General features: G+C 38.8%; 2 protein-coding genes and 1 long non-coding RNA gene across 3 annotated transcripts in view; 2 read left to right on the top strand and 1 right to left on the bottom strand.

Moving 5' to 3' along the window:
* Positions 1–22,380, top strand: part of LOC141440911 (uncharacterized) — a 91,616-nt gene extending 69,236 nt beyond the window's left edge. Inside the window, exon 2 of the long non-coding RNA XR_012452762.1 lies at positions 22,256–22,380. This is a non-coding gene — a long non-coding RNA (uncharacterized lncRNA). The remainder of the gene's footprint in view (positions 1–22,255) is intronic.
* Positions 130–21,928, top strand: Itgbn (Integrin betanu subunit). The gene is made up of 13 exons (XM_074105500.1): positions 130–358; positions 5,537–5,675; positions 8,558–8,715; positions 9,887–10,052; positions 10,506–10,650; positions 11,164–11,353; positions 12,670–12,791; positions 12,929–13,258; positions 14,279–14,451; positions 14,999–15,190; positions 16,850–17,019; positions 17,816–18,010; positions 19,992–21,928. The coding sequence occupies exons 1-13, from the start codon at positions 295–297 to the stop codon at positions 20,375–20,377; spliced, it is 2,430 nt and encodes an 809-aa protein (XP_073961601.1). The 5' UTR covers positions 130–294; the 3' UTR covers positions 20,378–21,928.
* A 1,461-nt stretch (positions 22,381–23,841) lies between the features above and the next one.
* LOC141440909 (short-chain dehydrogenase/reductase family 16C member 6-like) overlaps positions 23,842–26,968 on the bottom strand; it is a 52,024-nt gene continuing 48,897 nt past the window's right edge. The window contains exon 7 of the mRNA XM_074105503.1: positions 23,842–26,436. Coding sequence (XP_073961604.1) covers positions 26,256–26,436 — 181 coding nt within the window. The 3' untranslated portion in view covers positions 23,842–26,255. The remainder of the gene's footprint in view (positions 26,437–26,968) is intronic.

Below are 26,968 nucleotides of genomic sequence, written 5' to 3'. Positions count from 1 at the left end.
TCATTACGCCGACACTTCCACTGAAACTACATGTTCTATCCTTACAGCCGTCAATTACAAACGCAGGGCTAGGAAAAGCGTACGCGTAAGCGCGTAATACGCGTAAGCCTGTTGCTCACATTTGCTGGAGATGTTGACGCGAGAAGACGCGGGCGACGCGCGGCGCGCGTTCGCTCCATTATCAAGCTATCACCTTATCAGCCCTTATCAATTACTCATCGCGAACCAGCTAACGCGCCCAATCGATCCACACACGCGAATATCTCCCTATGTGATGTGATTTAAATTCCGATCATGAACATAAATATTTTGTTTTATTTGTGTTGTTTTGTGTTATTTGGATTTGCAAATGGACAAGGTAAGTGATGTTTTAATTGTTTTGAAATGGATTTCTGATAAGATTACGATAACAGATTATGGGTTAAGGCGTCTGCTTGTATAACACTCTAAACGCTAGTGACATAGATTTTTAGCTGTTACATTGTATAAATCTGTAACAGAAATTTTCATATGCCTGAAAGCAATTAGCAAAAGTTACTTTTACTATCGTACGTATGATGCATAATGTTAACTTTTAAAAGAAAGCACGTGTTCAAATAAGCAGTTGCTTAATCGGTTTTCCAGACAAATAAAACGGGTCCCTTATCTGCATGGCTTCAAAAGAAGTGATTTATTTTATGTTAACGAAAATAGCCGAAGCAGACGCGGGGCGCCAGCACCACCTGTTACGGGCATTAGTTTTCTAAAATAGAAAAAAAACACTAAATGGAATTGGTTAGCTTTTATTTGCATGAAATTTAAGTAATATGCGAATATTATAATTTCAAATTCTACCTGCAAAAGTTTAAGCGCGTGTAAAGTACCTATCACGTATGTATGCTTTCATTCATTCAGGACGACCAGACGGCCTAGTGGTTAGAGAACCTGACTACGAAGCTTGAGGTCCCGGGTTCGATTCCCGTGTCGCGGCAGATATTTGTATGAAAAATACGAATGTTTGTTCTCCGGTCTTGGGTTTTTAATATGTATTTAAGTATGTATCTTCTATCTATATAGTTATATTTATCCGTTGCTTAGTACCCATAACACAAGCTTTGCTAAGCTTACTTTGGGACTAGGTCAATTGGTGTGAATTGTCCCGCGATATTTATTTATTTATTCATGATACCTACACTCGTAGATCTTATTTTCTTTGCCAAATTTGCCTCTTCGTATGTGGGAACTAAAAAAGTACTGCATTTCTAGTCTCAACTGTTTTAATAAGCACAAATTCAGCTGATTTAAATAAAAAAGAAAATGATAGCCTTAAATTTCACATGGATCCGCGTCTTAAATAAGCACACCTGGGGTGAAGTGTCATTAAAAATAGACTAAAATATTTCTTTTAAGTTTATTTATTATAATTTTAGTCCGAGTAAAGCTCTGTCGCTCAGATACTTTAAACGATGTTTTATGGTAGAGTCACTTAAGACAATCCATATGTAAAACACTATCGACAGTTTACTTAAGACCTATCGCATCATTGGAACTGTTGGAAGTGTTACAAGTTAGAAGTTGGAAGTAAAAAATACTGCCATACCTAGTCACGGGATAATGTACAGTCAGGACTTCAATTTATGAGCCATCATGGAACCTTTTCAAAGAAAAAGTCATTACGATTTTCCTTGTTAATTAATGCGGTGCCACTATGACGTTTACTGTGAAATGGTTCCATGGTGGCTCATGAACTAAAGTCGTTGACCTTACAGTTAGGAGCACCAATATCTGACACAGCAAAGCGCGCATAAATATCTGACTTACTTATGTAATACGACTCTTTTCTAGGGCTGAGGACATGTCAGATATTTTTGCACTTTGCACGCTTCGCTGTGGCATACATTAATGCAGATTGCAGATGACACGAGAATGTTAGTCAAACAGACATACTTATCGAAAGGGCGACCTTTCATCGGTTACGGGAAGGGTTATGGGAGTTTCTTACCTTTTCAGAGGACGCAAATTGTTTATATTTGCATGTTAACGAGCAGTGTATTCTCAATAAAACCCAGTAGGATTGAAAAATCATTAAAATGAGTAATAGGTAAGTTTGTATATAGAGTTGGCCAAATTTTGTGCCGTAAATATATCTCACTCTATGAAAGTTAAAATAATTGCAAACAGTACCTTGAAAACGTGTAAGAGTTCAAACATTTTGAGGATTTCACCCAGAGCCTTATTGAAGGCTATTGTAGGTTAATTTATCTTAGCTGGATTTACCATGAAACAGTATAAATCTAATACCTTTAAATGAGCAATTCTTATATATACGATTTCGATGCAATTTGGCATGTAGGGGTTTTCGGGGATGACAAATCGATCTAGCTTGATCTTATATCTGGGAAAACGCTTATTATCGAGTTTTAGCCCGAGAAAAGCTCGGTCGCCCAGGTACTAAATGGCATTGAGCGAAGTCCGGTGTCTTGAATCTCGCAGAAGTTGAAAAAAAAACCGGCAGTGAATGCGTTTTTACGGTTTAGAAATAAATACGAAACTCTTATAGGATAACTCCGTTTTGTCTGTCTGTCGCAACTAATGTGCTCCAAAGCTAGTGGACTGATTAAGATGAAATTTGGTACACATCTGTAAAAGTCAGTGACCAGAGATGGCAATGTAACGCAAATAAATAAATATTAAGCATGGAAACCACTTATAGGGGTAAAAAAGTTTATTACTTTTTTTTTAATTAAATGAAAGGACTTGTTATTACACAAAACGTTTTGAAGCTATTTCAGGATATAGGCCAAAATTTATTCCCCCATATCTTGGAAACTACTGGGCTTAAAAATTTGAAAAAAGACAGTAAATTAAATTAAAGAAAATATTAATTGGTAAAATATTTAGGCACTTATACTCCGTGTACCTACCTAACGAACCTACCTACCCAAGTTTTGTTAGTGTGACTGGGAAAACGTGCCAATTATCCACTAAACTAAACAATTCTTAGTATACCTTTTTAAACATTACTCACTATTACAAAAAGGTACAAAGTTATGTATGACTATACTATACTTATGAGCAATAGCCGTGTATTAGTAATACGAGATAAGGCATTACATGCACCATCTGGCTAAAATGTGAAAATACCGAAAACAACGAAGCTGTATAATTGACACAATTCATTAATCAATGGGCGGTTTTATCGGTCTTCGATCACAACACTCTCTATTAGCTGCGCCCGCGCCGGCACGCGCGCTGTGCTAAGGCATTGTTACGACTACGCGCGATCAACGATGCTGCGAGTGTTTTTTGGTATTCCGTATCTGAAGGGTCACAGGAGCAATATTAATGTCACTACACTACCTGTCCCTCCGTCTATCCGTCACGGCAATGTATTTATTACTAGCTGTTCCCCGCGACTCTGTGAATAATTCATTTAGCTCGCGATAACTATTATGCTCGAAGAAAGATCTTTTCGGGCCAATGTATTCTTGAGTGGCGACCACGCACCGTGAAATTTTGACGTTCTTTGGGAGAAGCCTATGTCCCGCAACGAAATAAACGCCGTTCGTCTGATTAACACGCAATGAACAGAGGAAACGCTCGCCTCGCCCTCGGTCGCGCGTAGTCGGGCCGGGCCGTTATAGCGATGAGTCTACGGTAATTATGATGATACTTGTGTACATTCGGTGTTTAAAAAACCGAGAAAACCGCTGAATTGCAAACAGTATGTGACTGCTGTAATGTTGTCGTAATAAATTAAGTATCATCATTCATCATTACAATTGTAGAGTTTTCAAAGTAGAGTTTACAATAAATGTACGGTCGCAAGACATCCACTGTTGGACAAAGGCCTCCCCCTTAAAACGCCACAATTAACGACAACTCGCCACTTGCATACACCGGTTGCCCGCAACTCTCACGATGTCATCAGTTCCCCTAGAGAGAAGCCTTTCTCCCCTGATGGTTAAGTATCTGTTCTTCGAGTGATGTGGCACGCCTATTGCTACTTCAACTTGCTGATTCTTCTAGCTATGTCAGTGAATTTAGTTCATATTTTGAGTAACATTCATTGAAATTTGATCTTATAGGTAAGGATTTTGCAAACTTCTATAATAAAGTCGAATCGTAAAGTACCTATAGGTAAATAAATCAGAATACCGGAAATTTGTCAACAATAACAGGTACCTTAGAAAATTATAAGCATGCACACTACAGAACCGATTATAACTATCTACATACTCTCACATCAAAAGTATCATGGTTTCACAAATCTCTCAAGTATGATGTCATACTATACTTGACCAATAAACTTACCTACTGTGTAGTGCCACTCGGAAGTATTTAGTATAGGGATCGAAAACCTACGAATATTCACGTCAGTTTTATCCCTAGATTGATATAGCTATATCCCTTGATTTGTGAATATAGGTAGAGTTAGTAGTCACCCTGCGACCCATCGTTTACGCCCACATAAATTATGTCAGCAGCCGTAAACAATGATCACACTCTATTTGGTGGTGATTCTTAACGCACGACGTCTAGAAACGTTAGGTGGAAATAGACGTCCATTTATAAAAGTTTAAATTTGGGTCGCGTAGACATTCCTTTGCCATCTACTCGGAAATCTTATGTCTTTGCTTGTGTTGTTAGTTGGCTTTATTACTATTGGAGATACGTTTACGACTTGTCTTGAAAGGCTGCCTTCGTTTACTCTATGTTAACGAGTGACAGATGCGATTTACGTTTGCAAACATCTGATCGACATATGCATGTAGAATGTAGAGTCATGCATTTTCATGAGGAGACAGCCTAGATTTACACATGGTTACACTGTAAATGCCAGAATGCTTAACTAGCATTGCAGGACATTTACTAGCTTAGCTTGTCTCTCCAATTTTTAAACCACATGTGTAAAAACCCCTTTAGTCTGTTTTTCGGTTTTATAATTGGTAACAAAAGGACAATTGGAAAATGGTGTAAATAAATATGTTAGTATAATCTCAAAAATTATCTGAGCGGCTGTCTGAACGGTAGTTGTGACAATGAAGTAGAGTAGTTTCTCCTACTCCGAATGTTATTTTCACAGATAAGATATCTGCATTTTTCAAGCATGTTTACCTAAGTTAGAATTGGATTAGAACCGACTGAGTGAGCGAAAAAAATGAATCACGGCCAGTCGTGCTGTGTGACGTGACTCACGTGACCGAAGCTATGTTTAAGATTTGAAGGGTCCACGGAAAGAACACGCCTAGTCACCTTTTTTTTTAAATTGAGATTTTAACTTCAAAATGTAGAGCTCAAAAAGTACTATGACTTACCATTGAATTAAATAATCTGAAAACAATATAAAATATTTTTTTTTCACTTTTGAATAAATGGTAACCATAGCAATTGTTTGTGATGACTAAATTTCAAACCGTTCTTTCCGTGGACCCTTCGTTTACTTTAACACTATACTTAGCTACTTGTTAAGAATCTTCTTTAACTTTTTGCTAACTAGAGGATTCACATTCAAAATACAAGTATTTCACGAAAACTTATCACGTGCTTGTTCCAGTGCCGCAACAAATGCTGAACAAGTTGGTATGCATCGAGCAAGAGGCTTGCGGTGCGTGTCTATCGGCCGCCGCGCACTGCCGCTGGTGCGCCGACCCTTACTTCAGCAGTAAGGTGCCGCGGTGCAATGACGACGAGAGGTAAGCCAAAGCCAGCAGCGGGCCAAGTTGGCATTTACATAGCTGCATGTTGCTGTTCGTGTCTGTGGCAACAAGCACTGCTGCTGGTGCACCGACCCTTACTTCAGCAGTAAGGTGCCGCGGTGCAATGACGACGAGAGGTAAGCCAAAGCCAGCTTGGCATTTACATAGCTGCATGAACAAGCACTGCCGCTGGTGCACCGACCCTTACTTCAGCAGTAAGGTGCCGCGGTGCAATGACGACGAGAGGTAAGCCAAAGCCAGCAGCGGGCCAAGTTGGCATTTACATAGCTGCATGTTGCTGTGCGTGTCTGTGGCAACAAGCACTGCTGCTGGTGCGCCGACCCTTACTTCAGCAGTAAGGTGCCGCGGTGCAATGACGACGAGAGGTAAGCCAAAGCCAGCAGCGGGCCAAGTTGGCATTTACATAGCTGCATGTTGCTGTGCGTGTCTGTGGCAACAAGCACTGCTGCTGGTGCACCGACCCTTACTTCAGCAGTAAGGTTCCGCGGTGTAATGACGATGAGGTAAGCCAGCAGCGAGCTAAGGTGGCATTGACATCACTGCATGCTACGGCGCGTGCGGCGCGACGCAACATTAGGCAGATGTATGGTCGACCAAGAAAATGCTTTACCAATTTTAATGACAGTTCCTACTTCAGGAATAAAATAATGAGACTGCCTGTCATATTGACTTCTGAGTGAAATTCATGTGAAAATAGACTGACGTTTTAAGCGCTACAAATTACATTAAACCTTAGGGTGGTAAAAGGTGGTAAACCAATTTCTTGGTCGACTATACATATTCTCAAGCTCTGATGCTTGTCTATTCATAGTCATATTTGTGCTGAATGGATTGAAGTGATCGTATTATTATATATTACATATTTTCTCCCACATACTTAACTATGTACTTCAATTGAACTTTTCATTTAAATACCTACCAAATTCACTTCATGTTTTAAAAAATACCTACCTAATGCAGACTCTAGCATGGTAAGTATACATATATGTACCAATGCCTCTAATTAACATCGTATCTAACCCCACCGAGGCTCAAACAGCAGGTGTCAAGTCAGCCCAGCGGGGAAGTAATTACGAGAGCCTCTAATGGTCAATTTGTTATAGTGTTAAGCTTTTAACACGTTCCTCCTATTACTTTTTGCCGTGTTATCTAAGATGAAATAACTTATAGATAAGCGCTACAAAAGGCGGGAGTTTTATTGATTAGATAGTCATTTGGTACAGCGCGTTGCATTAGCGCATTCTTTGGTTCCGGCTTGTGGGTTCCCACGTTCGCCGGCGTTGGTCCGCCGTCATCGGATCGCCGACATCAGTTCACCGACATTTGAGGTTTGGGCTCGATTGGCCGAAAAGGTTGAGTTGTGCTTCGCGAGCGAGGTGGGTGATTGATAGTTGATTGTGCTTCACGGCTGGCGCGGTTGAATAGTTTTCAATGAGTTTGTTTTAAAGCCTGCTGTGCTGGTCGTTTCGTAATAAAACTAAAATTTTATTTATTTGTTAGAATGATTTGAAACGTGAGATTGATGCTCCTGTAGGTCGAGCACTATGTCCAAAAGTCGTTACTGTTACTAGCTGAGCCTTAAATGCTGTTTTATTAAGTAAAGTAGTAGTTAACAAAGTCAGGGGATTCTGTACGCGTCGTTGTTGTATTCTTTTTAGACAAAAGAGTATTAACGTACAACGGGTTATTAATTTAATAAAGGTAGCATACACTTGACACAGTGACTTTGGCACAGTTAGTAAAATCTATAATAGAAGCAATAAACAGGAAAGGTGTTCCGTATTTCTTGTGGTTTTGTTACACCTATATTTATATAGGTAGAGTCATTCACGATGACGCGTGCCGTGGTTCTTATTACAATGTCATTATGTCTAATTTTCACAAAATCACGCGTCTTCGTGGATGGCACTAACTTTACCTACCTATTTATAAAATTAATAAATACTTATTTTAAAGTGATTCATAAATTATAACATAAACATTAAAATAAAGTTATTTACTGTGTTCAGTAGTCATGTCTTAACATAACTTGTACATAATTTATGATTGTTTGTTTTGCACTGTTGTTACTTTTAGTACAGTCACCAGCATTAATATCTGCCATGACGGAGCGTGCAAAAATCTGACACGTCGTTCCGGCCCTAGAAATAGAGTCGTACCAGATATTTATGCACGCTTGCTGTGTCAGATATTGGTCTTTTTTAATTATAATTTCAACTCCAAATTTGGTACTTTTTCGGTTTTTTTAATTGGGTAGAAGTTACTTTAAGAAACGCTCGTTTACAGCTAAATAAACAAGTAAGATAGTCGCGAATGTTGAGATAGCAGCGGTGAATACACAGTTGCACTTCCTTGGATGCGTCACAGTTTCCCGGTGACAATGGTATTAATTAAAATATACCCATTTCAATACATTACATGTCATCTCTTCATGATCTTGATGATGATCTGGCCGGGTAATCTAGTTAAACAGGGATATAGGGACTTCCGAGGGTTACGATGCACGGTGCATCAGTGTCTTCAAGATCCTATTGAGGAGATCTCGTTCTCGATCGACAATCTCTACATGATTCAAGATCAGCCTAGCCTCTTATTATTTATTTGGAGAGATGAGGATGAGATCTTCGCAGTAAATTCTCGATTGATACATCAGCTGGCGGGAATTTACGTTTTGGTACATACAGCCATCAGCATCAATACGAGACAACTAAGCGTGCATAAATATCTGATAGTTACTACTTTATTTCTAGGGTCGGTAGGACGTGTCAGATATTTATACACGCTTCGCTGTGGCAGATATTAAAGCAAGTGATTGTACATGAAATTCTATGTACCCTATTTATTTCTTCTTCTTGCAGTTTAGTCGCCAGCGGCTGCGGTCAGGGCATGATCCAAAGGCCGCTGAAGCCTGTGTGGGAGGTGGCAGAGAACCGCTCGCTGCAGGATGTGGACTCTGGCAGCAGCGAGTCCGTGGTGCAGATACAGCCCCAGAGGATACGACTATCGCTTAAGCCACGTAAGGATTTGTTAAATAGAAAGATGAGAAATAGTACATTGTGTCTTAAGGGCGGTAAATAAGGAATTACGAACGAGAGTCTATTAGAAGTTCTTTAATGAGTTGATGTTCGTAATTCTAGTACCGCCCGTGCGACATACAATGTTTTTCATCACATTTGCGAGTAAAATTGTTTATTTGTAAAAGAAAAACTAATATTTGTACAAAAATTGCCGATACCGCTGATTGCGCTCTTGGCAGCGCCAGCTCCCCGCCGCCCTCCCCTCCGCAGCATGTGCATGGCGTGCGTGTCCAGCGCGCGCACGGCGCAGCAGCGCGCCATGCAGTAACAAACTCATTTACCGACCTTGGGCTTCATGACATGAAAATTAGTACGGGCAATGACTCATTTACCGACCACGGGTTTCATGACAAGCGCATTAAGGTCGAGGGTTTTATTTGGGGGGTTGCAACCAAGGTAGCCTGCATGTTACGACACTGGTTACGAGCAAGTGTGATGAAAAAGACTTTTCCGTCGTTTGCTGTTCCGGATAAGTACAATGTAATTTAGGGCTATTAAAGGCCAGAGTGATTAGATTGCTACTGAATCAAGTAGTGACGAATCAAGTAGTAAGTACATCGTTGGCTTCATGTGCACTTATCATTAGGTGAGGTCTATCGCTGGTCAGTCTAAAATTTAAAATAACGAAGGTGATGACAAGAAGAGAAGACGGAAAGAAAAGGGTGGAGTGAAGGTTTTGGTAGAGCCATGCTAGTGAAATTTATTTACGAATGGGCCAGATTGGTTTTGGAAGCATTAAGTTTCTCAACAGTCTGCCTATTAGGGTGTTACTGCAGTATTGTGAAGCGACTACGTATTTAGATAGTGTGTATGCAGTTATCAGCGTTGGGTCTAGCCCTTGATCAAGGTAGAGCGGGATGTCTACACCGCTTCCACACCTCTCAAAAAGCGCCATCATAAGTAATTTTATTTTGCAGTGGAAACTGAAAAATGCCACCATTTGGCGCCTAGATTGAAATCAATCACTGCTTAAACGCAACGTCGCTAAATATTATAGTCTTTTAACCCAGAAACATTCAACGTTGAATACCTGCCTTAAAACATGCTACACGGAGGTATTTGTATTCCCACGCAATAATTCCCCTAATCATTCTGTCATGATGTTTGCAGGAGAAACGACGAAGATTCAATTTTCTTACAGACCGGCCAAAAACTACCCTCTGGATTTGTATTATTTAATGGATCTGACGTGGTCTATGAAGGACGACAAGGAAACCTTGGTGTCGCTGCGAGATGATCTGCCTAGTATGCTGAAGAATCTTACTGATAATTTTAGGTATGTGTATCATAGCGGCGTATGGTAGGTTGGTACCCAGGGTGGTTTTGTATGTAGCTAGGTACAAAGAGTCATTTATTGATATGTCTTTAAAGAAGCAGATTTTGTGAACCTTCTTTGGATGCAATAGTGAGTTGTCGTTGTCGCCCCTTGGTGCTTGGCACCCGGGGCGGACCGCCCCCTTCGCCCCCTCCCCCCTTTACACCGCCACTGCTTGTAGAACCATATAGGTTAGGTTTGGTTAGTTTTATAATAATCCTGAAGTACTTGCAGTTTCAAGAAAAGTCGGAGTCATTGAGTATGAGTCATTTGAGTAAAAAGCAGTACTTTGTGTTTCGGCAGAGTAAGATTTACGACTTGAGGTATCCACTCGGTAATAATCCTAGTGTCTTGGGCAGTGGTGATATTTTCAGTCGACTAGAACCACTCGTAATACCTACTTGTTATTTTCAGACTAGGCTTCGGGAGTTTTGCTGACAAACCAGTTCTACCGTATATCAATGTGGATGAGAGGCGCCGCGCGAACCCTTGTAACGCTGAGGAGCAGACCTGTGAACCTACTTATAGCTATAGACATCACTTGTCACTCACCAATGAGGTATAAACTATATGAAATATCATTATCATTACCGTTTACAGCTTTTATTCAAATATCTAACTGGACACAACTGTTTGTAATTTCTTGAATCAGGCGTTACTTTGCTTTGCTTTATAATATCAATGCACTAAAAACAATTACTTTACTCACCCGCGACCTTACGATAGTTACGTCTATGCAACAGATGTGTGTTCATGCAGCTCGTCAGCATGCAGTTTCTACTGCACTCTGCATCATCGTTGTTTGACCAAGGATACTTCCTAATACTTGTTAATGAACAGATGGCCGTTAAAGCCGAAAAGTTCTCGAATGGAGACTGCAGATCGGCAAGTGCAGCGTAGGACGTCCACTAACGAGATGGATGGATGACCTGGTTAAAGCCGCCACGGGAAAAGCTCGCCGTTTCCAACCGAAGCAACTGGAAGTCTATGGGGGAGGCCTATGTCCGACAGTGGACGTCCTACGGCTGATATGATGATGATGATGATGACTTGTTAATAAATACATTTCCAGGTGCCTGATTTCATCAAACACGTAAACAGCAGTAAAGTGACGGCGAATCTGGATGACGCAGAGGCTCAGCTGGATGCACTGGTGCAGGCAGTGGCTTGTGCTGAGAAGATCGGCTGGGCACTTCACAGCAGGAAGATTGTCATCTTGCTGTCCGATGGACTGCTGCATACAGCTGGTGATGGAAAACTCGGTAAATAATAACCAACCAATAGGCCCAGAGCGTGTAGGACACGCCCAAAATAGGGTTCCGTAGCCATTACGAAAAAAATAAGTAATATTTTTCTAAGGATTTCGTATTTTATACGGAATCTTCCAAGTTTAGGTAAGTATATTTTATACCTTAGGCTGCTATTTACTCTTAAACTACTAATAATTCTCAAGCAAACTTAGCTGTGTTAGTTTTCCTTGAAAGTTTGATATACTTACTACCATTCTGATTTTTTTCTAAATTTTCCACCCACCGGTTTAGATTTTAGAGGGGGAGGGGGGGGGACGCTCGATTTTTATGAAATTTTGCACATTAAAGTTGAATATTTTGCAAACAAATCACTGAATCAAAAAATCGTTCTAGCAACCACCTAATGATTTTAAATGACCTATCCAACGATACCCCACACTACAAGGTTGGATGAAAAAAAAAAAAAACACTTTACGTCTATTTTTATTGTGCTATTTTGTCGGCATAGTTTACATACATATTCTTGCAAAATTACAGCTTTCTAGCATTGATAGTCCCTGAGCAAAGCCGCGGACGAACGGACGGACAGACAGACAGACAGACCGACAGACATGGCGAAACTATAAGGGTTCCGTTTTTGCCATTTTGGCTCCGGAGCCCTAAAAACGCTGCCAAATTCGCTGAATATTTACAATGTTATTATGCAGAAAGAATGTTATCAGCATGACTGTTGAAAGATTGTGAACGTACCCAATGTACCTAAATACTGTTGTTGCACAGTCAGAATCAACATTTCTGCGCTAAGCAAAAACGCTCAAAATTTATGAAACATAACATGGAGTTAGCTCGTGGTATAGAAGTAGCAGCATGTTTTAGTATGCACAGAATGTGTTTTAAGTATATACCTATAGTCCGATGCCTATATATATCTAATATTGATTAACCTTACGAAAAAAAGCCTATCAATCTCTCAAAGGACTGGCAACGCACCGAGATGGGTACTCCTCGTGGTGCGTGTGTCCATTAATAAATAACAATTTATTTTAGGTCAGAAAGAAAGCCAGATAGTATTTTTTCTAAATAACTATAAAAATTATTTTCAAATGATTTGAAATAAATAAAGTAATCAACCGAGTAGGCCAAGAATTGACGTCATAGCACCCTTTTGCCATTAGACACTTTTGCTATACATCTGACACAATGTAGGTATGGAGAATAGTACTTTAACAGTTTATAAAAGTGTGGCAAGCAATTGATTGTTTTGCGCCCTATACCTAAATTAAATGCCCTTCATTAAAATTTCAATAATGATTTGAATTTTTTTTCAGGTGGTGCTATAAAGAAGAACGATGAACAATGCCACTTGGATGACAATGGATATTATAGCGAGTACTCCATTTACGATTATCCCTCGCTCGCACAAGTCTATAGACTCTTAGATAAGTACAAGGTAAATAAATATTTCCTCTCCGGCTTGATTAAAGCATTATGGGTTACGCAAAGTCCGCCACGAGGCCAGTGTAAGCAAACTATCCATGCTTGTTTACATTGCCTTATGATCTCGAGTAACGATGCGGTTATTTTTAGGTGAACGTAATTTTCGCCGTGACGGAAAGAGTGAAAGATCATTACGATAGCATTCACCAGCTAATGGACGATTTCACTTATGTCGCCAAATTGGAGAGCGACAGTTCGAACATACTGAAGCTAGTCAAAATGGGTTATGAAGACATCGTGAGTGTTGTGGACTTCGAAGACGATTCTAATTTGGGCCCGGTGAGGGTCAAGTACTTCACGGACTGCGGAGTGAAAGGAGGGTCACTTATAGAGTCAACGCGATGCTCCGGCGTCGAATACGGCATGACACTTAACTATGAGGTCCATGTCACGTTGGATGCATGTCCCGAATACAAGAAGGTACTCAATTAATTACTTACAGTAGCGCCTGTCTGTTTAAGTATTCCGTAACTCAACTCACCGTATTATTGTCGGTGCGTATCAGTTCCGTTACATCCTTCACGTTCGTTCGTGCCCTTTGAAGGTACACAACACTAGACAACACTGTCAAATATTGACGGCATGCACTTAAATAAGTTTTCCAAGAATCGACTTTCTGTGCAAATAATAGGACCTAACAGTGGTGAGAGCAAATATGTAGACGCAACTTTTACATTAGTGTTAAGACAATGGTCCTCTAAAATGGCATATAGGTACAAGTTGTACCGTACAACGGCTCTAAGTGTTGACATTGTTGTACTTTAAGAGGCTGGTCACTGCAATTGATGGGCTTAAACATTTCATCATCCCAGCCTATATACGTCCCACTGCAGGGCACAGGCCTCCCCTCAGAATGAGAGTGCTTGGGCAGTAGTTCCCACGCGTGTAGCTGGTCACTGCAATTGATGGGCTTAAACATTTAAATGAGGAAACTTGTACTCGTACTCTTTCACTTGATTATCCTACATGCATAGCTGATTAAAGAGCGGCATCCTGTAAAGCATACCTACCTACCTAAAAAGCTCGCTTCATTTAATACCTCATTTGGGATACCATCATACCTGTGTGGCCCTAACTAAGACGTTTATTGTAAACGTTAAACTCCTGAAAGTGAAATTCTATCCAAGTTCAATTCGCACCGACCGGTGGGTGAATATACGAGAATTTTGTCCGGCCGCTTTAATGTCATAACTTACCATCCCACGTTCATTAGCACAACGGTAGGACAATCGGGAGAATTCAGATCACGCTAGATTTAGCGTCGGTTGTATTTTAAATTTTGTAACCCTCAGCATTATCTCTGCTAATAATAATTGCTGAAACGGTAATGACGAAAAAAGTCCGCAAAAACGCTGATTATTTACGGCAGCACTACATTTTACAATGCGGTAAAGGAAATTTGAGCAGTATTTTTCTATAATTCTGATCTTATTTTTTCAGTCAAATCAAACGATACTCATAAAGGAAAGCCAGCTAGGCCAGGATTATTTGACGCTTGAGGTGGAGATCCAGTGTGGGTGCGACTGCGAAGGATCCTCAAGTCAGGGTTCTTCTCTCAACTGTCCGGTCAACTCGCACCTTGTTTGCGGCGTGTGCCAGTGCAATAAGGGATGGTAAGACTCTTTGAAATTAATTTAAACGCCCTAGGGAGTTTATTCGACTACGGTTTGTTAGATAAATTTCACAATAGCGTTTATTCATAGTAGTAAAATAAGCGAAAAAAGAAACGCGAACATAATAAAACGCTTCAGGCTTCATGAAAAATCGCTACATCAAAAACACGAATAAATAAATTTGCGATCGTGAAAAACCGTGATGTGAAAATTCGCTGCTCAGAAAAAATGTTTGTGAAAATTATCTAACAACGGTTTGACCATTTGGATTGAAGTGAATCAAAATGATTGTATGTGATATTGATAATAATATAATAAGATCGATACGGCTAAAGTTACAAAAATATAGTTGACTTTAACTGTCTCATACTAAGGCCATGTACTTATATATTCGATCTCTTTGTAGTCGATTATACCTACAGCGGAAGAAACGGATCTACGTACCGGGCCAGGGTGGAACTTTTTAATGTAAATAAAAAAATAATCGTGAAATTGGTTAGTACTCGATTTAGTTTCGTACTTTATATAAATCTGTTATGACATTCAGGTCAGGTCCTTCATGCGATTGTTCTATCGAGAATGAGGCGGCATCCATGGCGCTCGTCTCGCAGTGCCGCGACCCGACCAGCGCCAACCACATGCCGTGCTCCGGCGCAGGCGACTGTCTCTGCGGCGAGTGCGAGTGCGACCCCGGGTTCAGCGGCCGCTACTGCCAGTGCAAGGCTTGCCAGATTAGCCGGTGAGTCCTATCTCCGAATGACAATAAGCATTAAAGTCAGGTCCCTCCTGCGATTGTTCGATCGAGGATGAGGCGGCATCCATGACGCTCGTCTCGCAGTGCCGCGACCCGACCAGCGCCAACCACATGCCGTGCTCCGGCGCAGGCGACTGTCTCTGCGGCGAGTGCGACCCCGGGTTCAGCGGCCGCTACTGCCAGTGCAAGGCTTGCCAGATTAGCCGGTGAGTAGAGTCTGTGAACGATAATAGGCATCCAGTTCAGGTGTTGACTTTACGCCGCTGATAGTATACCGTCAAATATGGCAGTAAATATAACCCTCTACAAGCAAATTTACCTTACCATAATGTTGTAATACATTGGCTGATAGTACTGGTAACTTCCGATAAAAATGTATTTTTTAGGAGTTTCAATCAGCCAATTAAATTAAATATTTCAGAACACATTTTGTCCTAAACACACACCAGTTAAAGTTGTTACTTCTACCAGTACCATAGCTTTTCTTGAAATTTAAACAATACGGGCGCCACTTGCCATCAGAGCTATCTTCGAAAAATATTGCTCGAAAGAGCGAGCAGGAGTTAGTTTAGCACGCTTTAAGCGAGATTAAATCGCAGTAAAATTTCTTTCAAATTTCAATCTGAGTTCATTTTGTCTAACGCACTTGAAATCAGATTGCTTTCACCACTTCTCTCCGTTAAACGGTGTAGAATGAAATGATGGTAAATAGGGAAGAGATGGTAGGTAAATGCGATCGCTAGCGCCTGCGCGTTAAATAATACCGCCATTGCTTTTTGTGTATCCACTCTAAAATATGCCGTGTGCATAGGCTCTTCTTCTTACTACATTAATTAATATCATAAATGCGAATGTGGCTAGATGGATTAAGATGAAATTGAATAAGCAAATAGCAGGGCATCTAGAATAACAATAGGTTACTTTTTATCCCGATATTCCCACGGGATCGGCATAAAATCTCGAATTTCAACTGCTGGGTTTAGAGTCATGAAATTATGCATAGGGCGGGTTGTTTTCATTTCAACGTCGATGAATAAAAGGACATTATTTTTGGGAATTTTCATAGGAACTTAGTGAAATCTATGAATTTTAATTCAACTGCTGGATCTATAATGGTTTACATGTGCGAAGCCAGGGGTAAAAGCTAGTCTAGTTGTGAATGTGCCTGATAGCGCCATCTACACAATCATACGCAAATTATATTAAATGATATAGTAACGGATAACTCACGTCTTAAATCGAGTTTAGCTCGACATGTTTCGAAGTCGAGCTATTTCGTAGCCCTTCTAAAAAGCCGAGTCGCGTGCTCCTGTGTAGAAGGAAGGAATTTAATATGAGTGAGTCTCACGGTAGTTTCATGGTCATACGCAAATTACGTGACTTATTGATTATTTAAATAAATGTGATCGATTGTTTGCAGCAAACCAATAAACTAAGTAGGAACTTAGTTCTTTAGGAAGTTAATAGAGGGCGCTTAGGTAAACCAACTTTTTTGGGAACAATTTTTATTGTAATTACTTTCCAAATATACACAGAGGAAATCAAACCTATCGTTTTTTCAATTCCCTGGCATTACTCCACCCACCCATCCAGGAGCTGACACTATATAGTTATTAATAAAGGCTTTATCTACTTTGTTCCCAGTGAGAACAGCATAGAGTGCGGCGGCGTAGGGCGCGGCTCGTGTGTGTGCGGGCAATGCGCGTGCGCGGACGGCTGGAGCGGCGACGCGTGCGACTGCACTATCAGGAACGACACGTGCGTCGCGCCCGGGGGGACCGAGCTGTGCTCTGGACACGGGACCTGCGCTTGTGGTGAGTGCGAATAAATAAATATAAAAATAAAAGAATGTTTAGTCGCAAAAATAAATACAATCTACAATCAAAATAAAATGAGGCACAAGAAATAAATACAATTTTATGAAATGGTGAGGACTCAGTAAAGTTGTAGAAGGTACTTACTTATGACGCAGTCAACTGGTCAAAATAGTACGCTACCATTTTTGAGCTTAGCATTCGAAAATTCGGGAGATTTCGGCTACAGCGACGGCTAAACAATTTGTAGGGGAGACCTGTTGACATACAATTTACATATTCGGCCATTACTGCTTTATTAAATGAGCTAAATTTGTGAAGAGTTTTTCTAATGATGCGTCATTTCATCCTTTACTTACGAATCGGGATAAAATATTTTATTACTTGTCAGAACTATTTAAAAATATGGTTTTTCTGCACCAGGTCAGTCTGTTTCAACCCTCCTAGTACCGAGATAAGTTGACACCCAGGGTTAGGTAAAGCGTTGAAGGACTAAAACGCAATGAGAACAGATTAAAAATGGTTTAATATCAAAGTGTTGAGATCAATCAGCACTATAATATTCATCATTCTAATAATTACCAATCAACAATCAATCTCTGCATTCTTCTCTACACCCTCTACATTTTGCAATACATGGCTTTTTAATGATGGATTCTTAATAACCACTTGAAATTTTGACGGTAGATGTGATATTAGATGCTGGATTCAGTCTAATAATACCTTGAAAAGGTCTCCATGAAGCTCACAGTTTAGAAATACCATTCCACAGCCTAAATTCACATTCCTTATTTAGGGCGATGTGACTGCGCCTCATCGGAAGAAGGCAGCAAGTACACGGGCGCGTTCTGCGAGACGTGCGCGACGTGCGAGAACCCTCTGTGCGCGCACGCAGAGCCCTGCGTCTCCTGCTACTTGTCTAAGAACTGCACTGACGTGTGCGTCATAAGCGGCACTAACTACACCGTCGCAGAGAAGCTCACTGATGCAGGTAAAGGCCTTTACCAGTGGGTGGATGGCTGTTTACTGACACCGTATCATAAAATAACCGTAATAGGAAAGTGGCAGACACGGAATGTAACGCGCATACATGGTACGCGACGGCGACGGTTGGTTAAGAAACGTGCTAGTGGGCACAGTCTCGTATTTTTCAATACAAAGAATATATTTTTGCCTTACACGTTCCTATTACGGTTATGTTATGATACGGTGTAGTGAGCAGAGACCTTAAGTGGAAATCACGTACCAATCGAAATTTAATGGACGACGGAAGTATTTGTAAATAAATAAACTAACTTCGATTTTTGAATTTTGTAGTAGCCCCCCAGGTGCGGCTGCCAGTTTGTTGCACATTTAGCACCACGCAGGGGTCATTATGTAGGGAACCGGTGGGTATTCTCCTATGGACGTGGTGCAACATTGATACCCAAGCTGCAGGGTGTAAAAAAAGGGTTAACGACGTTTAAGAAACTCGTCAGGTCACCTCAGCCGGTCTGACCAAACTTCTAAACTTTTTTTTTCTATTTTATTACTAAGTAGAGTATGAAACCACGCAAGGGTGTTCATGTTCAGACCAATGATAGAGTAAAAATTATTATGGTTGGTCTGAACTTTACTACCTTTTTATAATGCTTTTTTGATCTACCCCACGATTTTACCTTAGGATTTTTTCTACATTTAGCACCACGCAGGGGTCAATATGTAGGGAACCGGTGGGTATACTCCTATGAACGTGGTGCAACATTGATACCCAAGCTGCAGGGTGTAAAAAAAGGGTTAACGACGTTTAAGAAACTCGTCAGGTCACCTCAGCCGGTCTGACCAAACTTCTAAACTTTTTTTTCTATTTTATTACTAAGTAGAGTATGAAACCACGCAAGGGTGTTCATGTTCAGACCAATGATAAAGTAAAAATTATTATGGTTGGTCTGAACTTTACTACCTTTTTTGATCTACCCCACGATTTTACCTTGGGATTTTTTCTACAAGTTCATCCAGCTATAAAACTGGGATACTGAACCTGGGTTAAAAATAATGGAGGTACGAACTTTCCTTCAAAAACGCGTCACATAAGATTCTTGAGTTTAACCCTCCCTGTCCTAGGCCTAGGTCCAAGAAGGGTTAAACTTGCATGTAAATCTTTGCAAAAACATGCATACATCTGTTTTCGCTTTATTTTTCAAGCTTAAGTTCTTAATGACGACAGAAAATAGAATAATTACCATCTCTTACTTTGTGGTCTCATGTTGGCGTTTAACTCGAAAGCTAACTGAATCGCCACGCTACGCATTACGCGGTTTGTGGTTGGGGAATTACACCGTATAATAAACTTTCGCACTATTAAAATGCTGCCAAAGATTGCCTTGAAGCGCTGCTATAAAAGTCAAAGACAAAATATCTTTAGGTATAGGTGAATACTTACTTAAGTAAATGATCTTGTACAGTCAACGTCATAAATAAGTGATCACTTTTGTACCTTGACACTTTAACTCATGTTTGAAAAGCCATACGAAATCATGTAACGACTGAAAGCGACAAGGTACAAAAGTGATCACTTATTTATGACGTTGACTGTACCTAAGCTGTAGTAAAGCACAGAATTGATATGAAGCTTAACTCATTTTTATGAATTTGGAATATCTACTTGTTTATACGGACAGGTTACTACTACATAAAGACGTCATTTACGTTTTTCACTTATATTTAATTTGGGATATGTCACGTTCAAGTCACACGCAAGTAGCGGCGCCATACCTATCGTATAGAGAAAAGCGTTTTAAAAAGAGACAGATATGTGGATACTACAAACAAAAATTGACTAGGTAAACTCAATTTTCAACTGAATATTTTTTTCTTCGCTAAACATTGGCTGCATATCTATATATAGGATATGGCAATAAAATATAGGATATGGCAAATCCAGGAGTAGTCAAATACCGTATTAACATCTTTAATTGTGTTTTTTTTTCCAGATATCGAAGACAGCGACGCAGTTTCTTGCATTTTGCGCGTGGAAGAAAACTCGATGGAGTGCGAATATCGGTATACCTACAGCACCAGTACAAAAGAGATGGTTGCTATGGAGATCATCATTAGAGCTAAGCAGTGTTCCCAGCTAACAAGTGCGAGACTGATGACCAGTGCACTCATTATCATGGCCTGCGTTGTAGCAGGAGGCATTATGGTCATAATGGGCGTGAAGAGTGCTCAGATAGTGTCGGACAGGCGGGCTTATGCCAAGTTTATCCAGGAAGCAGAAGAAAGCAGGCTGAATACGCAAGAGTTGAACCCTTTGTACATATCTCCGATCTCAGAGTTTAGATTACCTGATAGCTTTCCAAGGGATAAGAATGATTAGCATAGTTCTTTTCGGATATTACGAGATGTCTGCATTGGTCTGCGGACTATTGGAGTGGCCCGTTCCTTTTGGGTAGTAATTTTGATATTGTATATGCTATCTCTTATGTACTCTTTATAAAGCACATTGAAATAAAATTTAAAGGACGTGACGTCAGAATAGAATCGCTCCATTTTTGGGGTTCCTCGCTTTTAGTTATAAGAAAAAAAGATGGATAAAATATTTTGGCGTTTGTATCTAAATCGAAACCATATGTAAACTTACAGACCTGCGTGTAGAATCATTACAATTTTACAAGAAATAGTAAAAGTAGGTTAAAGAAAAAAACTTCAAGTTAATATGTACCTAGCTTAAAATGTTTTCTCGATTACAAACTTATATTTACCTATGTAAGTTCAGTTTGAAATGGAACAGAACAGCTACGTTGATGTTTTGGGAATCGATTCTTTTGAATGTTTGGAGCTTTCATAGTTTATTGAACTTGTGTACCTAATGCAAATTTTATTAGAAGGAACCCTCGGTGCATAAGTCTGACTCGCACTTAGCCCGTTTTTTCTTTAACCTATCGATAGCTTAAGATAAGTACCTACTTATTTGTTAATTCCTTGTCACCTGTTGTATTTTCAATTAATATTTAATGATGATAATCTATGATTAAACCCAACAATATTACATTTTAAGTTTGTTTTGTTGTTTGTTTGGATACTTTGAACGATTGTTGTGTTTTGTATTTTGCAGTTTAATTAACAGAGTCAATACGTTACTTAATATTTAATTACCCAACGTAATTTTGCTAGTCCTTTTGCAATTATGTATTATGTACATAAGATGATTGTGGAAAGTATTCCGTTGATACCGCCGTGTGTATTTAGTCTATTTAGATGACCTAAGATTTGTGTTAAGAATCATAATTATTTTTCATAAGGCCATAATGTCAATTTCCGGATAAGCTGTCAATTGTTTTTGTAAAAGTTATCCGATACCCAAAATAAGTAAGTACCTTCATTTAACTATACTTGAAAGGTTTAGGTACTAAATGTAAACAAACTTCAGCTGTCAAATTTGGCACATTCAAGGATTTTAAGCATTTTGCTTATCTAATAATACAAACTAGACTAATGTATTTCAATACAGAAATGTAAATGTTTAGATAGTTTAAGGGGGTAATTTTAATATTTAAGACACCATTAACGTTGTTTTGTTTATAGTTAGTTAATTAGGTACCTAAACCTTTCAAAGTATAGTTAAATAAACCTTTCTAGTATAGATAGTTTGCTAATGTCCTTCGGAACTCGAAACAAAAGATCGTTTTTTTTTTCTTTCTCGTTTGAATCTTCAGGAAAATGGAGAAAACCGACGAGTACCTACCGAGCGACATTAATATTTTGGTTGTACTGTATCTGACGATTGACAATACTTACCTGTCTTTGTTTTGTTATTTCTAAAGATGAATTGATTATTTTTGGACCTACGAATTTTGAAAATATTTAAACACATTTTTAAATGATCTACAATGCTTGATGGCTTAAATTAAAATGTATCTATTTCTTGTCAATGAGTTTAAATTTAAGGCTAATTTATGTTATCATTGTTGATTTGCTTTCGCATCACTTTTAAAAATATTCTTATTTTGTATAAAACCTACCTTATTGTTTTAAAATTTAACCTTTAAACTTCTGTCAGAGAATAGTTATTCACTCGCATGTACAGGTAAGCGTTTACGGCACCATCTACAGTCACCTGTATTAATATCATAATATCTGCTACAGGGAGGGAGCAAAAAGATCTGACACGTCCTTACGGCCCTAGAAATAGAGTTGTATCAGATTTTTATGCACGCTTTGTTGTGGCAGATATTGGTGGTGCTGGTGACTGTAGGTACCTACCTAAATCAAATACAATAAAATAAAATTTGGCTTTTTATTATGAGTTTATGAAACTGATATGAAACCAGTTAGAATTTTCGTTCTCAGCAGGTAAACACGTTAAACTAATTTAATTACTTAGTTTGACTTTTTTCCAACTTTTCTTCAGTTTACATTAAATAATATTCTGCATTTTTAGGATTTCGGAGCCAAATGGCAAAAACGGTACCCTTGTTAGTTTCGCCATGTCTGTCTGTCTGTCTGTCTGTCCGTCCGTCCGCGGCTTTGCTCAGGCACTATCAATGCTAGAAAGCTGTAATTTTGCAAGGATATATATGTAAACTATGCCGACAAAATGGTACAACAAAAAATTCAATAAAAATTTTTTTAGGGTACCTACCTCCCATAGACGTAAAGTGGGGGTGATTTTTTTTTCTCGTCCAACCTTATAGTGTGGGGTATCGTTGGATAGTTCTTTTAAAACTATTAAGGGTTTGCTAGGACAATTTTTCGATTTAGTGATTTGTTTGCGAAATATGCAACTTTAAAGTGCAAATTTTCATTAAAATCGAGCGTCCGGCCCCCTCTAAAATCTAAACCGGTGGGTGGAAAAATTTGAAAAAATTCAGGATGGTAGTAAGTATATCAAACTTTCAAGGAAAACTACAACGGCTAAGTTTGCTTGAGAATTATTAGTAGTTTATGAGTAAATAGTAGCCCAATGTATAAAATATACCTAAACTTGGAAGATTCCGTATAAAATACTTACTATTAAAAATATTACTTAATTTTTTCGTTAAAGCTACGGAATTCTATTTTGGGCGTGTCCGACATGCTCTTGGCCGGTTTTTGATGTAACAACTTGAAAATAAAATTGATAACTAGGTACGGATATTCACACTAATCCAATCAACGGAAAACGAGATCAATTTTTAAAAACACCTGTGTTATACTATTTGAAAGTAGAGAAAAACTGTAGGTATGGAAGAAATTGAATTTCGGAGAGCCTTCGGGAAGGCCATGGCCATGACATGATGATGATGATGATGATGGAATTTGAAGTGCGATATGACATAATGGAGTGGAGTAGGAGAAAATTATCGTCCTATTCATTATCACTACTAGTCAAAAATTGTATCTGAGCGATAGTTAACTAGCATGCACAGATACACCTACATAATTTTAGAATGATATTTCTATTTTTAACCCCGACGCAAAAGAGGGGTGTTATAAGTTTGACCGCTATGTGTGTGTCTGTCTGTCTGTGGCACCGTAGCTCTTAAACGGGTGGACCGATTAGAACGCATTTTTTTATTTGATAGCAGGTTTTCTAGTAATGGTTCTTACACATGTTTCATCAAAATCGGTTGAGCCGTTTTTGAGATATTGAACTTTGATCAGACGTGTGATTTCAAAAATTAAGCCGCTGATAATAGAACTAGTGTGAATAGAACTTCGCATGAGCCCAATTCTTATTTTAATATAAGGTAGGTGCACGTCCAAAATTACATTGTGAATTGATGATGATTTGCGAATAGTTATTTATTTATAAAAAAATATCGATAAATCTTTGCACACTATCGAAATAAAAAACTCGAAAAATATTATTTATTTATTCCCTTTTTTCCAAAATATTACAAAAATATCCTTCATAACTGACCTCAGGTTTTCAAACTCAGGTAGTAAAACAATTTTTGTAATAAATGCACTTGTACTACTATTTCCCTTCCATCGTTTCTCAGCATTTAATAGTACCTATCACCCTCCTAAAAAGTCGAAAGTACTTAAGCATTTTGTTTTATAGGATCCCCTTATGCCTGTTTGCGTCACCTTTTATTGAAAAGTACAGATAACGAAGAAGTATAAAATAACTTTTCAAATTCGCCATAGTTCTTATACTCGTACATATTTGTATAAAATGGAAGACTTACTTCCGTTGAAGCATATTAAATTTACATATTATTATATTTTTAAGCCGATAGTTGAGCAAATTTCAAATCCGCGCTAACCTTAACACATAGAAAGATGTTTTTTTTTTTAGTTTTCAAATAAGTAACTAAAAACCTCGCATATCCGCACTCAAAAAGGTACATCACATAAATAAAATAAAACAATTATAAACTTAAACCCTTTTGGTAATTTGATTTCAAAGAACAAGGAATGCGAACATAAATTCTAGCTTGCAAGGGCATCAGCATCACAGTAGAATTGTTGGTTCAGTAGTAATAGTATATTACATAACTAGGGCGGTGAAATAACGTCTTAGACCGCAAGTACTTGCTTCATGAGAAGACGAGAGCCATACATTTTCCTTATTACCGCCCATGATGTGTCTTCCCAAGCAGGAAAACGAATTTCCTTTCAATTTCAAACTGCAGTTTTAACTTTCTACAAATTAATACAAACCACCGGAATGGTAGGTCCAAATCATATTTTTTGTACACTTAAATATGGTGGGAGTTACTAATAATTACACTCCAACTTATTTTGTGTTAGTTTAATCCTTGGTTACTATACTGTACACACTGTACATAATTAATACATAAAGGTAACTTAATTATGGAATGTAAACTTATAAAATCGTCGTCGTACAATATCGAAAAAGATCGTTATCACATCCTCATATATTTCTTAGTTTGACTAAGTACCACAATATCAATACATTTTATTACTTAACCTAAGTTAACGTTGAAGAACTCGGTAAGTAAATTGGTCCTATTGTGTAACATAAAACGTTAAAATTCTTTACTAAAGTGCCAAATAAATGTACTTAATAGCGATACCGTTTAATGTTACGCAATAAGGCCGAGCAGATGCCTATTTCTAAGTAAATTACAGTAAAACTGAAGAATTGAGGCATATTTTCCTTTAAAATAAAATAATTCAGCTTTGTTAGAAAATTCCTTAATTTTACAGTAGGTACGGAAGTAAAGGTCCACTCCTTTAGCAAGTTTACGAAAAATCTAAAAGTTGGATCTTCTTAGACGTGGTACGTATCAAACGAGTAGGTGAGAGTGCTTATTCTAACCTTTTTTGCTTACATAACTTATGTACAGATATTGTCGTTTTAGTAAATCAAATCAGGCTATCTTAAGATATCAATTTTACAAGTTTTTTTAAATGTAGTAATGCAGATAATATTCATTTATGCGGGATTTGTAAAACCCCAACATGATAGAAACAACCTGTGCACTGTTCACGAAATCTTAAAATAGCCTTGATTTCGTTTGTAGCATCACATCACGGATTTTTTGGTCAACAATTGATATAACAACTTTAAAATTACCTATGTACCATTAACCTTTGCGAGAGACTTTACCAAAACGCCATAAACCGTTGTTAAAAATAAGCTTAGCCACATTTATAAATAGGTATAGTTTATCTTACAATGAAACTGGTGGTCATGGCATTCATTATTTATTGTAATTAGCCGTTCGTTATTAGTAATTTTTTTACATTTTGTTAGTGCCTAATGTGCTTTTTGTAACCGAATTCAGACCGGTTCTTCTGTATAAGAGTCTACACTGTGGATCAATGAATAAACTCTGTCTCACTGCTATTGAATCATATTTTTCACCGTAAAATGGCACAGTTAAAATGTCTGAGACTGTATGACTCGCTTCCATCTGTACCTATAATTGTGTATTTCAGGTAATTCCTAGTAGTTTCATGTAACTGATACATTTGGTTCGATTTTGAACTATTACTTCACCGTTTTACAGTGCATTAAGCCACCTTTTAGACCTGAAAGAAAAATCATACAAGTTGCATTACATTGCGAGGCCGTAAAGCCAACGAGTTTGTAGCGGTCAATCGAGCTCCGCAATGTAATGCAACTTGCTCTATTTTTATGGGCTCTACAGTTAATTACTTATGAGAAGTATTTCTAAGGTGACATTTACAGGGACGTCCACGTTCTTCTGTTTTCACATGCCGCTAACAGCGAAATTAACTTTGGCTACACAGGTTCGATAAAGTCTCTCTTAGCATCACATAACAAGTCCACATAGCTGTCAGACGCGCCTGTCGTGTCGCGCGGGCGGCGCCAGCGTCATCGGCCGCGAGTCCGGCTTGGCGCTGATGGGCGCCGGCTTGGGGTGCGAGTGGATCGGCGACGTGGGCGCCGGCGCCACGGGCACCGCGTCCGGGACCAGTCGCCGCAGGAACTCTGACAGACACGGCCAGGGGAACACCCTGGAAATTACAAAAAATCGCTATAATTAGAACGTTATTGTTATTACTATTATTTCTTATCCTACGTTTGTGTCCTACTGCTGCGAAAAAACTTCTTAAACTTCATTTTTTCCATATCGAGAGTTATTCGTCCACTAGCTTAGTTCCGAGGCCAGGTCAGCTCGCAATCTCTGCTCGGCCTGCCTAGCATATACATATGTATATGCTAAAATATAAATAATTTCACCTACAAAAAAAAGTTATATGGTGATTATTTACCATATATACCGAATTATTGAATTATTGAATGCCGAATATTGTGTAGTCCCTAAAAACTTAGCTTTAGCTAATTGTAGTAGAGCCGGAGAATTTCAAACATCTTACGCACGAACACAGTGAAAAGTTTACACCACAAAGTTAATCCATCAATTGAGTAAAAAAAGTAGGCAAATGTCTTGAGAACCATTCAAAAACTATTTAAAAGCTGCAAAACCGCTTTGTTGTGAATCAAAGTCGTGAGTAGGTATGGATGAATTGATGATGCAAACTAACT

This window comes from Choristoneura fumiferana, chromosome 23 (assembly GCF_025370935.1).
Source record: "Choristoneura fumiferana chromosome 23, NRCan_CFum_1, whole genome shotgun sequence".
Classification (NCBI taxonomy): domain Eukaryota; kingdom Metazoa; phylum Arthropoda; class Insecta; order Lepidoptera; family Tortricidae; genus Choristoneura; species Choristoneura fumiferana.
This window is presented reverse-complemented; position numbering and strand designations above follow the sequence as displayed.

Excerpts from the sequence above, each read along its gene's own strand:
- Itgbn (XM_074105500.1), top strand. The coding sequence starts at position 295 with ATGAACATAAATATTTTGTTTTATTTGTGTTGTTTTGTGTTATTTGGA. Across the intron at positions 359-5,536 it reads TGGATTTGCAAATGGACAAG|TGCCGCAACAAATGCTGAAC; the intron begins GTAAGTGATGTT and ends TGCTTGTTCCAG. Across the intron at positions 12,792-12,928 it reads GACTCTTAGATAAGTACAAG|GTGAACGTAATTTTCGCCGT; the intron begins GTAAATAAATAT and ends GGTTATTTTTAG.